This window comes from Equus przewalskii, chromosome 5 (genome assembly GCF_037783145.1).
Source record: "Equus przewalskii isolate Varuska chromosome 5, EquPr2, whole genome shotgun sequence".
Lineage (NCBI taxonomy): Eukaryota > Metazoa > Chordata > Mammalia > Perissodactyla > Equidae > Equus > Equus przewalskii.
In genome coordinates this window covers 5,083,111-5,095,754 of record NC_091835.1, presented here as the reverse complement: position 1 = coordinate 5,095,754, position 12,644 = coordinate 5,083,111, and the positions used below count along the sequence as shown (strand labels likewise).

The following is a 12,644-nucleotide window of genomic DNA, read 5'->3' as shown; positions in this document are numbered from 1 at the left end:
TTTAGTACTATATCTCACAGGAAAATATTTTCTATCTAGTCACTTGTATATCAACTAACAAGTTAAAAATAATTAATGTTAATAAATAAAGTTCACAATCTAAACTTGAAGACAAAACTTTTAAGCTAAAGAGTTCTACACCTGACCAAAAGTGTTACCATTAATCGAGCACTTACCATCCAGCCCCTGCTTTCTATGAAACATTGCCAATCTTACAAGCACCGTTTCAGGATAAGTATTATTGTTTCCTACTATTATTTCTCTGGGGCTCTGAAGCAGGATTTGAACCCAGGTCTGTCTGACTCCTGCCTCCTTGTTTTTCTAGTACTTCGTACTCCAATCTTCATTTGTCCAATACTTATCTAGACACAGTCAGGTCTACTTCAGTTGGATTTCCCAAGAGGCTTCCACAGAGTCTTTAAAATAGGGTTTGGAAGTTGAATGAGACTAATGCATTCTTTTCTAATTCAGTTACTGTTCATCAAACTGTTTCAACTTTGTAAGCTTTGCTCAAATTATTTTCCCATATTGATCCTAAAAAAACAATAGAAAAGATGGAGAAAAACTGAATAGCATGTTTGCTGACCAAGACTGAGTTTCAAGCCTAATAAATAGGCTAACAAATAGCCTATTAAATAGAAAAAAAGACACAACACATCCTTTAGAAATGCCGACGTCTACTTTTCTTTCATCTCCCTACTGTTGAGCATAATAGTGTGTGCTGTCTATTCTGGTGATTATAGAAGTAAACTGCAGAGTCAAATACTCATCCTAGCAACAGAATCTTTTGGAGTCTTCATTTCAGAGAAAACGGTATTTTCCCTAACTGCTTTGGCATTTTCTTAGCAGGAGGAATCACAAATAAAATAACAAGGGGGCCAGTCTGGTGGCGTAGAGGTTAGGTTCACACCCTCCGCTTCAGTGGCCTGGAGTTCCTAAGTTTGGGTCCTGAACGTGGTCCTAGCACCACTCGTCAAGCCACACTGTGGCAGCATCCCACATAAAATAGAGGAAGACTGGCACAGATGTTAGCTCAGTGACAATCTTCCTCAAAGAAAAAAGAGGAAGATTGGCAACAGATGTTGGCTCAGGGCCAATCTTCCTCACCAAAAAGGAAAGAAAAGAACTAGATTGATAGATAGTCCTTAGATCTAGAACATAGTAAAAGGCTTAATCAAAAGTGGTAAATTAAATTAAATGGTGACTAAAGCCAGGCAGGTCTAGTATAACCTGGTTTAAAATACTATTGAACGCTTGACTTTCAGTAGGATGTCTTATTCAGAGCAGAAGACATTTGTTGCTATGACAGATAATGAAAGTATAAAAGCTATAGAATGACTAGCGGAAAATAGCAGATGTATGTAGGTGAAAACAAGAGACCAGTGCCACTTTCAGAAGGTCAGCTTCTGAAGCACATACTCAGGTTTTATCTGTCATTAGTGTTCTTTACCCAGATCAAAGCAATCGAAGTCACTCTGGACTCCAGCAGGCTTGTTGTGGCTCCTACCACTGTGTTTTTTTAAGTTAGAGAGTCTAAAGAACTAAGAATTCTGGAACATAAACTTTATGTTGATCCTAAAAAGAAGTTTGGTTTTTTTTTAATTTAAAAATAAGGCTTAGCTTGAGTTATAGAGAGATTGTGCCATCTATATTTTATTAAATTTTCTTATACAGACTTGTGACAGTGGTAGCTTCCCACTCTCCCTGGAAGGAGTCTGATTTCTTTCAAAGAAGCAATCCAGGTTCCCCTGAAATACTTTTACTGTTTTGTGATGCATGTGGGGGCTCTACCAGGCTAGTATTGTCTTTAAAAATCAACTCAATTATCCTCCTGCCACCTTCGCCCACTACACTAGCTTTTTAAAGCCATCTTTGCTGGATTCCACATGAATTGGGATTTTGCTTTAGCTGTAAAATGGATTTTCTTTGAATTCTAGCATGCTAATAAACATCTTTTAATTGGCTTTCCTTTGCAATGTCAATATCTATGATATTCATGTGGTTCCCTCTAGTGGTTAATTTCACGTCAAAATTCTGTTCTTTTGTCCTAAAGAATATAGGTTTGCTTGTTTTCCCTAACAAATGTTGCACAACTAGGCTCTTTTTCAAAAATACTGACACATTGCTGCCTGCACCCTGCTGTTCATTCTTGTCCTTCATTGCATTAGCAGCAATAGGGGGTGGAAAGCATCTCATTTTAGGTTTACAACTGTAGAGACGACAGAAAATGTCCTATTTTTAATGTATATTGTATGTGGGGGAAACAATTGAAATTTAAGATTCAATTAGATTTAATAAGCATTCATTGACTAATCGCTGTCCTCAAGACTTTATGCTGGATGCTGTAGAACCCAGAGAAGATTTTGATACAGACCCCCAACTCTGACACATTTACTTGATCTTTCAGCTAAAGATATGTATAAACAATTGGTTCAGCACCATTTTTCATAGTGGAATAAATTTATTTTCAAAGATCCCTCTGGTGAACTAGAGTATTTCTTGACTCAAATACAAAACAGAAATAAAAGAAATGTTTGCCTCCTGCCTATATTATAATTCAGCAACAAGGTTTAAGTAGGACCCTGAGGAAAACTGAATCTCGTAAAAAGAGAGCTCATTAACATCATAAAAGATAAGAAAATTTCCTACCCCCAATGAAATGATTAAAATTAAGGTCAAATTTGTTACTGTTGTTAGTTTCTTTGTTTTGCTTTAACCATATATTATTTTCTGTAACATATAACAATTGCAGAATTCAACCTCAAAATATGTCACATTCTACTTAATAAAAATTATAAATTTAAGTTAATAGAATATAACTTTAGAATAATCTATTACATTTTGGTGCTGTGAAAGGGCCTTAATAACCTAATATAATGAGCATATACTATATGAGCAGTAAGTGAGAAAGTTCTGGCTCAGCTTTTCATTCTCTAGGAACAAATATTTAAGAGCTATCTTCTTCCCATTTCCTATCATTCTTTTCCAAAATTTCTTGGACAGTATAGACCTTGTCTTCACACTCTGGTCCTTGGGAAACTGTTGCCGGCCCACTTTGACTCTGGCTAATCAAGGTCCTCTAAAGAAAGAGAGAAAAGAACCTTGTTTTGATCTCAGAAAGTATAATCAACTCTGGGGATCCCAATAATTTAGGATGGTATTGGAATTAAGTGACTACTTTCCCAGAGCCAACTAGTTTCTCTGAATCCTCCTGGATATTTATGTCTCAGTGAGAAATCTCTTGGGAGTGGCTGAATCTCCCAAGCTCTCCTCTGGTGGAGTTCTGGAGCAGTAGGCATCTTAGGAGTAGTAAAAGATAAGGAGGGGTCCTCTCAGGCTACAGCATTTCCCCACCATGGCCAATAGCACAATAAAGAGGGATGGCTGTGGTCTCTGTTCTTTATAGGATCCTCATATAATTTGTCTCCCTTTGAGTTGCTCCTTTAAATGTCGTATATTTCTGAAGTGCTGCAGAAATGCAAACATATATGTGACCAGATAGAAAGAAGAAAGTGCAAACAATTGCTTAAATGTAATAGAAGGGAAAACGCTATATAAGAATTGTAAATTCTTATCCCTTCCCCAAAGTTCCCATACACCTAATTGTATGGGATTAATGAGATTAGGGGAAAAAAACCCAATCATTTTCCTTTAAAAAATTATCCCCAAAGTAAAATTCTTGAGATCATTGCATAAGGAGGAAAGTATTCTGTATGATTTGTCTAAAAATTGGTATTTCTGGTTAACTGAACTCCTACTAAGGAAAAGAACTGTCTCTTCTTTAAGGCATTATCATGTACAGCCATCCCTATCCAGGAGTGCAAGACCAAGAACAAGCCACGTAAGTAGATATCTCCGGCATGACACTTTCTCCTTGGCTTATGGAGCCTCTGTCTAAAGTACTATAACTGGAAATCACAGTTGTATCTGAATGAATGCCAATCTAGAAGAACTGGCAATATAAGCCACTGACTGGGATAAAAGGAAGTTTCTGAAAGAGTGTACAGTGGGGTTGCCAAGTACAGCTTGTTGACTGCAGACTCACAGAATCTGCCACTTTAGAAGTCAAGTGGCTGGGAGCTTCATCAATTCAATTTCCCTGCATAGCAGTTAAGTGCTATTTCTATGCTCAAGAACTATGTATCCCTTGCATACACCCCATAACCCTTGGAGACTGAGGTTTTTCTATCAAATATCCCCAGTCAATTCAGACACACGAGAGCTGCATTTATTCCAGGGTCATAGCCAAGTCATAGAGAAGATATTATCTGGCTGCCTTGCAGGAGGACTTATTTGTGTCACAACCAACCCTTAGACTGTGTTGTTGATGGTTTTAGTCATGAATCTTTCTGAAAGGCAAAGACTTCCGAAAACTTATGCGTGTTTTCCTCTCCCTATTGCTCACTATAGAATGAGCAGCTTAATCGATATTTTAGTGGCACTCTCCATCCTGATGGGCTACTCTGTCACCACCGCCAGCTTTGTCACCTACGTTGTAAAGGAGCATCAGACCAAAGCCAAGCAGCTGCAGCACATTTCAGGCCTCGGTGTGACATGCTACTGGGTCACCAATTTCATTTATGACATGGTGAGTAACTTGTGTCGTTGAAGGAAGGACAAGATTGATTTGGGGAAAAGACATCAGTTTTATATTCAAGATTTATTTACCCTAGTTTGTTCAGATCATTACCATAAAGTTAGTAAATTCATCAAAGAAATAATTTGCAACAGGCTTATATTCATCCAGGGGTTGGAGGAAAGAGAAATCCACGTACCCTCATCTCTGTGGTCTTAGGACCACCTGTATCTGATTCCCCAGGACACTTGAAAGGCAGATTCCTGGGCCCCACTTTAGACCTATCAGATCCATATCTTTGGAGTGGAGCCTGGAGAATATGCGTTTTTAACAAAATCCCCACAGGTATTTTATGCCCACTGAAGTTCGAGAACCACTACTGTGGAGAAATAGAAGTTTAGCAGAATAGCTTTGCCCAATGGTACCAAATAATCAAGCTTATAAAAATTTAATCAACCAATAGTGAAAACTTCAAAGTAGCAGCCCCTGCTGAACAACACATTAGAGAAGATTAGTAGGGACAATAAAGGATGAATTTCATTGATAGCGCCTTCATTTGCATAAAATTGTCCCAAAGTTCAGATGGTTATTCTCAACTCCAAATGTGCCAGTGTTGGCCAAAAGCCTAGGATGGGTATACATTTGGCTGGTGATTATGGTGAAATTTCTAAGATGCTGTAAAGATCACTGATTTGAAGGGTTGGAGAGTAATTAACTGCATATCCATTTTGTTAATGTGTCCAGTGAGGTCTGAAATGCGTTTGTTGTAGAAGTCAAATTCAAAAGAATGGTAATTCTCTGGACTTACTAGGAGTTTTAATGTTAAGAAAGCTTCAAGTGCACACTTTTGTGAAGGGCTACTTACTACTTAGATTCTGTTGTTATGTATCTGGTGTTCATTCTAACTTAGGAGATTTTCCCCCCAAATTAAATTACCATCTCTTTCATTGTGTGTGTCTTACTGCAAACTCCTTAACATTTAATGTTTCTACTTGTCAATGAAACACTGAGTTCTTTGTTCATACACCTGTGATTCTGAGAATGTTTGGGACCTGCTGCCCTGCTGTTTTTCACAGAGTGGCTCACACTGATAATCAAGCCTTAGAAATCAAACATCTGAGAAAGTTCCAGCATTCAAAATGAAATCAATACTTTGAGGACTGAATCTAATACCAAGATTCCTGACTGTTTTATCTTTCTTACTGAACCTCTGTCATCGGATGATCCCAAGTCTCAAAGCCTAGAGGCAGGAACACCAGGCACTCCATGTATATCTATACAGATGGAGACAGGCTTGACCTCATATTGCAGGAGACAAATTCTAGAGCGAAATCAATGTAAAATAAACTAAACATTATAAGGAACAGGAACATAAATAAAAATTCATTCCTTCAAATATTTCTAGGTCAACTTGTTACAGTTTTAGACTAGAAGGGCTATTGATTTTTTCTGAAAGATGTTTGCCATATATTAAGCATAGTTTTACATTTTCCCATAGGTCTTCTACTTGGTGCCTGTAGCATTTTCGATTGGTGTCATTGCAATTTTCAAGTTACCTGCCTTCTACAGTGGAAACAATCTAGGCGCTGTCTCTCTCCTACTTCTGCTGTTTGGGTAAGCTACAGTGAAAGAATTAACAGAATTAAACACTCCTAGGCAGGAACAAGACCTAATCTCATTAGCTAATTTACAATGATCTTGGGGTTTCATTAGCCATGAGTGATGACTAACAATACATCACACTTGCTAGTCCACAGTTTGTAAAGTACAATTCTTCTGAAAATGAATGTTGTTATTAATAGCAATACCCACCATTAATGAGCACTTACTGTGTACCAAGTTGTTGCGTTTAGCAATATGTGTGTAATTTAATTTACGTTAAACTAGAAGCTTTAGAATGATCAGAAAAATGTGTATACATATATGGATTTATATATTGACAAGTTATGAGTATATATGGCATTATAACGTACATATATTCGTGTGTATTTATTTTATTTGTATTTTTATAGATGTCTACAACGCACGCATAATATTGTTTCTGTATTAGGGTAATACAGGTTGACATAATCAGCACTTAGCATAGTAATTCTGTCTGCCCTGAATGCACGGGCAGTATCCACTTAGTTAGCAATCATAGCTGATGAAGGATCTCTCTGTCCCTAGTTCTACTTCATTACCCCAAAGCAGGTTCAAGTATTTGCTCAAAACAGGACATCCAGCTCCTAAGCATGCGCCATCTGCTTACCTGGCTTACAATAACGTCATTATTTTTTATTTTTTCTCAACTTTAAATTATAAGATTTATATTGATTAAACTCATATTTTTGAGCAAAAAAAAAAAACCAAAAAAAAAGTCTTGCCTGGGTGAAATAACACCATCTTTAGGAGGAATTAATTTGCAGTTGTAATGATGTAGGACTACTCAAGGTTCCTTAAAAGAGAGACTTCTTACTGTCATTTAAAAAATATCCTTTGGATTTTTTTTAAAGGAGTCCCTTTCCTTAATAGATAAATAAGAATTTAGATGGAGTCACAAAGTGAAAATAAACATTAGAGATGAGTTGTCAAACCTTGTGGCTAGAGCTCTCTTTTATTCCTGTTTTTGACCAAAACAAAGAAAGTTAATTACAGCATAATTTTCATTCAGCCAGCCCTGGTGGTCTGGTGGATAAGATGCAGCACACTCACACCGAGGCCTGGGTTTGTTTCCCGGTCAGGGTACAACACCATCCATCTGTCAGTTGTCACACTGTGGCCGCTGCATGTTGCTGTGATGCTGAAAGCTCTGCCACTGGGCTTTCAAATACCAGCAGTGTCACCCACGTGGACAGGTTTCAGCAGAGCTTCCAGACTAAGATAGACTAAGAAGGACCTGGCCACCCAATTCTGAAAAAATTGGCCACAAAAACCCTGTGAATAACAGCAGAGCATTGTCTGATAGAGTGCTGGAAGGTGAGAAGGTGGCGCAAAAAGACCAGGCAGGGTTCCACTTTGCTATCCACAGTGCCGCTAGGAGTTGGAATCGACTCCAGAGCACTAACAATAACAAACTTTAAATCTTAATATTATTAACATACAGGTATGCCACGTTTTCTTGGATGTACTTGCTGGCTGGGCTCTTCCATGAAACAGGAATGGCTTTCATCACTTATGTCTGCATCAACCTTTTTTTCGGCATCAATTCCATTGTTTCCCTGTCGGTGGTATACTTTCTTTCCAAGGAAAAGCCTAATGACCCGGTAAGGTCTTTTATTAGTCTGCTAAACTTCAGTGAATGTATCAAACGCTTCAACATATTCAGGGTAGAAAGATTTTTGGTATGTTGTATCCTCTAAATAGAAAAGAGGAATTTCATTTGCTTCTATTAAATTTAGTAGAGAAGAAACTACGGCCTTTCAAAATTCTTTTTAGGCTCTATCTGGGTTAATGCTTCTGATTGTATTTCCCAGTGTCAAAACTATTGACATTTGATAAGGCTTGAATGGGATGATGGAGGTGGAATCAGATGCACTGTATGCCACTACAAAAATCATACAACCAATCGATCAGCTGAACTTTATACTCCTTAACAAATTATTATGGTATGGTAGTGACAGGGACAATGGTTTAGTTATTTGACATGGGTTAAGATTCATTTCAACATTCGCAGAAGGGAAACCTAATTCATTCCCTTTCAATCATGTGTTAGAGTCTACTTCATTGTAGTCATCACTTTCCATTCAGAGCTGACAATTATGATTAGTGAGAAAGGAAGCACTAACAGTGCCAGGCAGTTGAATGGAAATGAATAGAGAGGAAATGAAGTGAAGTGAAAAATAGACAAGCACACTACAGGAGGAAGAAGAAATTTCATGAGGTGCAAGTGGTTGGCCCCAAGAGTGAATAACGTGAAAATGAGCCATTTGCTCCTCGTTGAGATAGGTTGTCTCTCCTTCCATCTCATTTCACCATTTTAGTCCCTCTTCAAGAAGGGATTACCTGAGGTCCTGAAACTCTACTGTACTGAATACCTCCTTTACTCAGGCACCTACCAATGCCCGGCATCAGACCCCAACACCCCAGCTGTTCCTACATTCCTGTCTAGAAATGATTCTGCCTCCAGGACTTTGTCTGGCACCTTAGTCATCTCAAAAAAATATAATCCTTTTCTACTTTTATTTTAGTAATAAATCTCCACTATTTGGTTACAGTAGATATTTATACGTAAATTCAGCATACGTGTGAAATAATTACCAATCTAGATAAGCTTCTCAGGTTTCAATATTTGTCTACAGCTAGCTTTAAATTTTTGTCAATTTGTTGGATGTCTAACACTGAGCTTCACTTTTATTTCTCTTATTTCAGACTTTAGAACTTATTTCTGAAACTCTCAAGCGCATTTTCCTGATTTTCCCACAATTCTGTTTTGGCTACGGTTTGATTGAACTTTCTCAACAACAGTCAGTCCTAGACTTCTTGAGAGCATATGGAGTGGAGTACCCAAGCGAAACCTTTGAGATGGATAAACTGGGCGCCATGTTTGTGGCTTTGGTTGCTCAGGGCACCATGTTCTTTTTCTTGCGACTCTTAATCAATGAGTGGTTAATAAAGAAACTCAGGTAAATACAATGAACACATGTGTTTGACAACCATGATGGAACTCAATTCAAAACATTCAAGGAGGGGTCAATAGTCTAAGGTCTTCCATTAGTAATATGGAAATTTTTTGCTCAAAATCTTTAAAAAATTATAGCATGATTCACCATTCATTTCATTCAGTAAATAGTTATCAAACCTTAGTATGCGTCTGCAAGTATTGCTGTGAAGTACACGTTGAAGATAAGTATAGAGTGAAGTATAGAGTGAAGGAGTAAGATTAAATAAGCACAAGTTAGCCTTAAGGAAATTAAGATTGAGTGGTGGAGAGAAAATATGTACGTAAACAAAAGATGAGGTCTTTGAGTTAAGTTTGGAAGAATAGAAAAGAGAAATGGGGAAAGAGGATTCAGTGTGTAGCATATTAGCAAAGGATTTAGGAAAAGAAAATTGAGTAAAGTCAGGACAGAATCCTAAATGAAAAGAAAGACACATCCCATTGACCCACCAATTCCATTTCTAGGAATTTTTCCTACAGATATGCTCACACATATGCAGAATTATGTATGTATAAAGATAGTCATCACAACAACAATTCCTAATAGCAAAAGAATGAAAACAACCTAAATGTCCTTCATTTAGGGACTGATTAAATTATATATATACATTCATAAATTAAACACTATGCAGCCATTGGAAAGAATGATGCAGTTCTCTATGTAATATTTGGGGTTACTTACAATATTTATTAAGTGAAAAATGCAAGGTTCAGAACTATGTATAAAGTATATCACCATTTGAGTTAAAAAGAAAAGAAAGGTGTATTATTGATGCATACATATGAATAGGCTATCTCTAATTGTGGGTGCCTCTGCTGAAAAGACCTGCACGTAGTTGAAGGAGATTTACTTTTTGTTATATATTCTTTAGTGCCATTTTAATTTTAATATATGATGTGCATGTAATCGTGTATCACCTATTGAAAAATAAACTTTAAATTAATAATAGTAAAAAAGAAAGACGAGCAAAGAGAGAAAAAAATCTTAGGGCACATTTGAGAAAAGAGTAATACGATATGATTAGAACATAGAATAAATGTAATGAAAAAGTAGGAATTAAAGCATGAGGTTGGGAGACTATGGAGTCTATTGAATGCTTGGATAAAGAGATATGGTTTGGAATTTATTCACCAAGCAAATAGTAGTCTTATTAAAGGTTTTCGAACAAAAAGCAATATGATCAAATGGTGCTTTAGAAGATGTGATTTTGTGGAGGTAATGCAGATTAGAATAGAAGAGTGAGAGACACTGAGCAGTTTGCAGTTCCTGGAAAAATCTAGGTGAGAAAGAGTGGAAGCCTATGATGGTAATAGACATGGACAGAAAGTGATCGATGACAGAGTATTATAAGGCATTTCCAGTGCCGAGAGACTGACTGCGTGAGTGGACTTTGGTATGGAGAAGATTCAAAGAAAGCATCACAGCAGGAATCTCTGGGGATATCATTAAAAGAAGCGGGACATTGCGAGGACTGCCAGAATGGATTTGTTGGGTTTTTAAATTTTGTTTGGTTTCATTTGCTTTGGTATTTGTTAGGCAAGATACTGGGGTGGGTTTGAGACAGGGAATTTTCAGGGCTGTTAACCTTAACATATTGGCTAGATCCTAGGTGAGATATTCACAATAAAAAGAATGTAGAATAACATTCACATTATTGATGATAAAACAAGAAATTGACAAGATTGGAAAAAAAGGTGATCATTCGTTGTGCGCTTTTAGGTAGTAAGTCTTACTAATGACTCTGATCTCTGTTCGGAAGCAACTTTCAAACCCAAATGACCCCCTTGTTACTGAAATTAGGATTCTGAATTGCAGCAGTGGATCTGTAAGCATTTAAAGCATGGAAAGTGAAAGCTCTCTCCCAAATATCATAGCAAATATGGTGAAGAGCATCCATACTAATTTTTAAATTTTTTGAGGAGCATATAATGCATAACAAACTTTAAGATAAACCCACTATGTGATAGCATGCTTTTAGTGAAGTGAGAACCCAATAAAAATGTCAGACTTGAGTGATGCCATTTCAAAATCATTGATGCCAAATCATTGGGTCCATCTTTCAGAATCTTCTTCAGAAAATTCAGTTCTTCACCTGTAATGGAAATAACAGATGAAGATGAAGATGTGCGAGCTGAAAGGTTAAGAGTTGAGAACGGTGGGGATGAATTTGACCTCGTGCAACTCCATTGTCTCACAAAGACCTACCAACTTATCCACAAAAAGATTATAGCTGTAAATAACATCAGCATTGGGATACCTGCTGGGGAGGTGAGGAACAATGTCTGGTCTGTAACTGTCCTTTTTATTGGCACAATAAGTGACAAATAAAAATCATTATCCTTCCTTAATTTTTTTCTAGAAATGTGAAAGTCAACCTCTGAATATTTTGATGCAGTCTATACATAAAATTTACACCTGTCCCTATGTTACTTACCCTATAAGTCTCCCCTCTTGGCAGGGAGGATGCACCACACACCACGTCCTGAGCACCTTCCCAAGCTACCGTCCTCCCAGGGGTGGACTTTCAGTCAAGAAGCCCGTGTAGGGTGCAGTCTTCAGCTGTTAGTTTCCAGGCCTCTTCAAAAGGCAACATAAAGAAATCAGTTTACAGAAGTGAGGTCCTACAACTGCATCCATATTTATTCCTGCCATTTTCCTGGAAGCCATGTTAAGGCAGAGCGGCAACCTAAATGCATCACATATCTTCGATAGCATAAAAAAAATGATTGCTTCAGTAGCTTATTCAGTAAAGTTATGATTTTGTGTGAATAATGTGAAATCTAGGAAGATAATTACTTCATCAGCTTAGTAGATCTTACTTGTGGGGCCTTTTATCACGTTGCACAGAGGTGTACTGTAAGATGACGTGTAAAACAAGTCCCGTGTATATATACAGTGTTCAGGTGGTTAAAGGAAAAAAAGCTAGGTAAGCACTCCTTTGTTTCAAAAGAGAAAGCTTTATCAAATGCCAACAGTCCACTACGATATCCATGAATAATTCCAGGATTTATTTTTCCTGGTAATTTATTTCCCCCAAGGAGAAGGAGGAAAGCGATACAATAGTAACATGTCTTTGGTTTGGATTAAGGTTTGCGTCTCTTTTTCTCTCCCCAAACCAGTGCTTTGGGCTTCTTGGGGTCAACGGAGCAGGAAAGACCACTATCTTCAAGATGCTGACTGGAGACATAATTCCTTCAAGCGGAAACATTTTGATCAGAAATAAGACTGGGTATGAAAAATAAATACTTCAACTTACTGAGCACCACAGAATTAAATGAGAAAAATCATTAAAATGAACTCTTTATGTTATTTTGTGGTTATATTATGAAATCCTTAGGGAAAGAACAACTTTCCAAGCAAGTGGAAATTTTTAAGCCTTTAAATGTGACTATGGTGGTGGGATTATTTACCTCTTTTTATCAGAATCACTA

The 12,644-nt window shown here is 37.3% G+C and overlaps 1 protein-coding gene across 1 annotated transcript in view; it reads left to right on the top strand.

Moving 5' to 3' along the window:
• ABCA12 (ATP binding cassette subfamily A member 12) overlaps nt 1-12,644 on the top strand; it is a 159,904-nt gene that overhangs the window by 135,633 nt on the left and 11,627 nt on the right. The window contains exons 40-46 of the mRNA XM_070618233.1: nt 3,787-3,841; nt 4,411-4,588; nt 6,075-6,190; nt 7,659-7,818; nt 8,924-9,177; nt 11,277-11,481; nt 12,333-12,442. Of these exons, the coding sequence (XP_070474334.1) occupies nt 3,787-3,841; nt 4,411-4,588; nt 6,075-6,190; nt 7,659-7,818; nt 8,924-9,177; nt 11,277-11,481; nt 12,333-12,442 (1,078 nt within the window). The remainder of the gene's footprint in view (nt 1-3,786; nt 3,842-4,410; nt 4,589-6,074; nt 6,191-7,658; nt 7,819-8,923; nt 9,178-11,276; nt 11,482-12,332; nt 12,443-12,644) is intronic.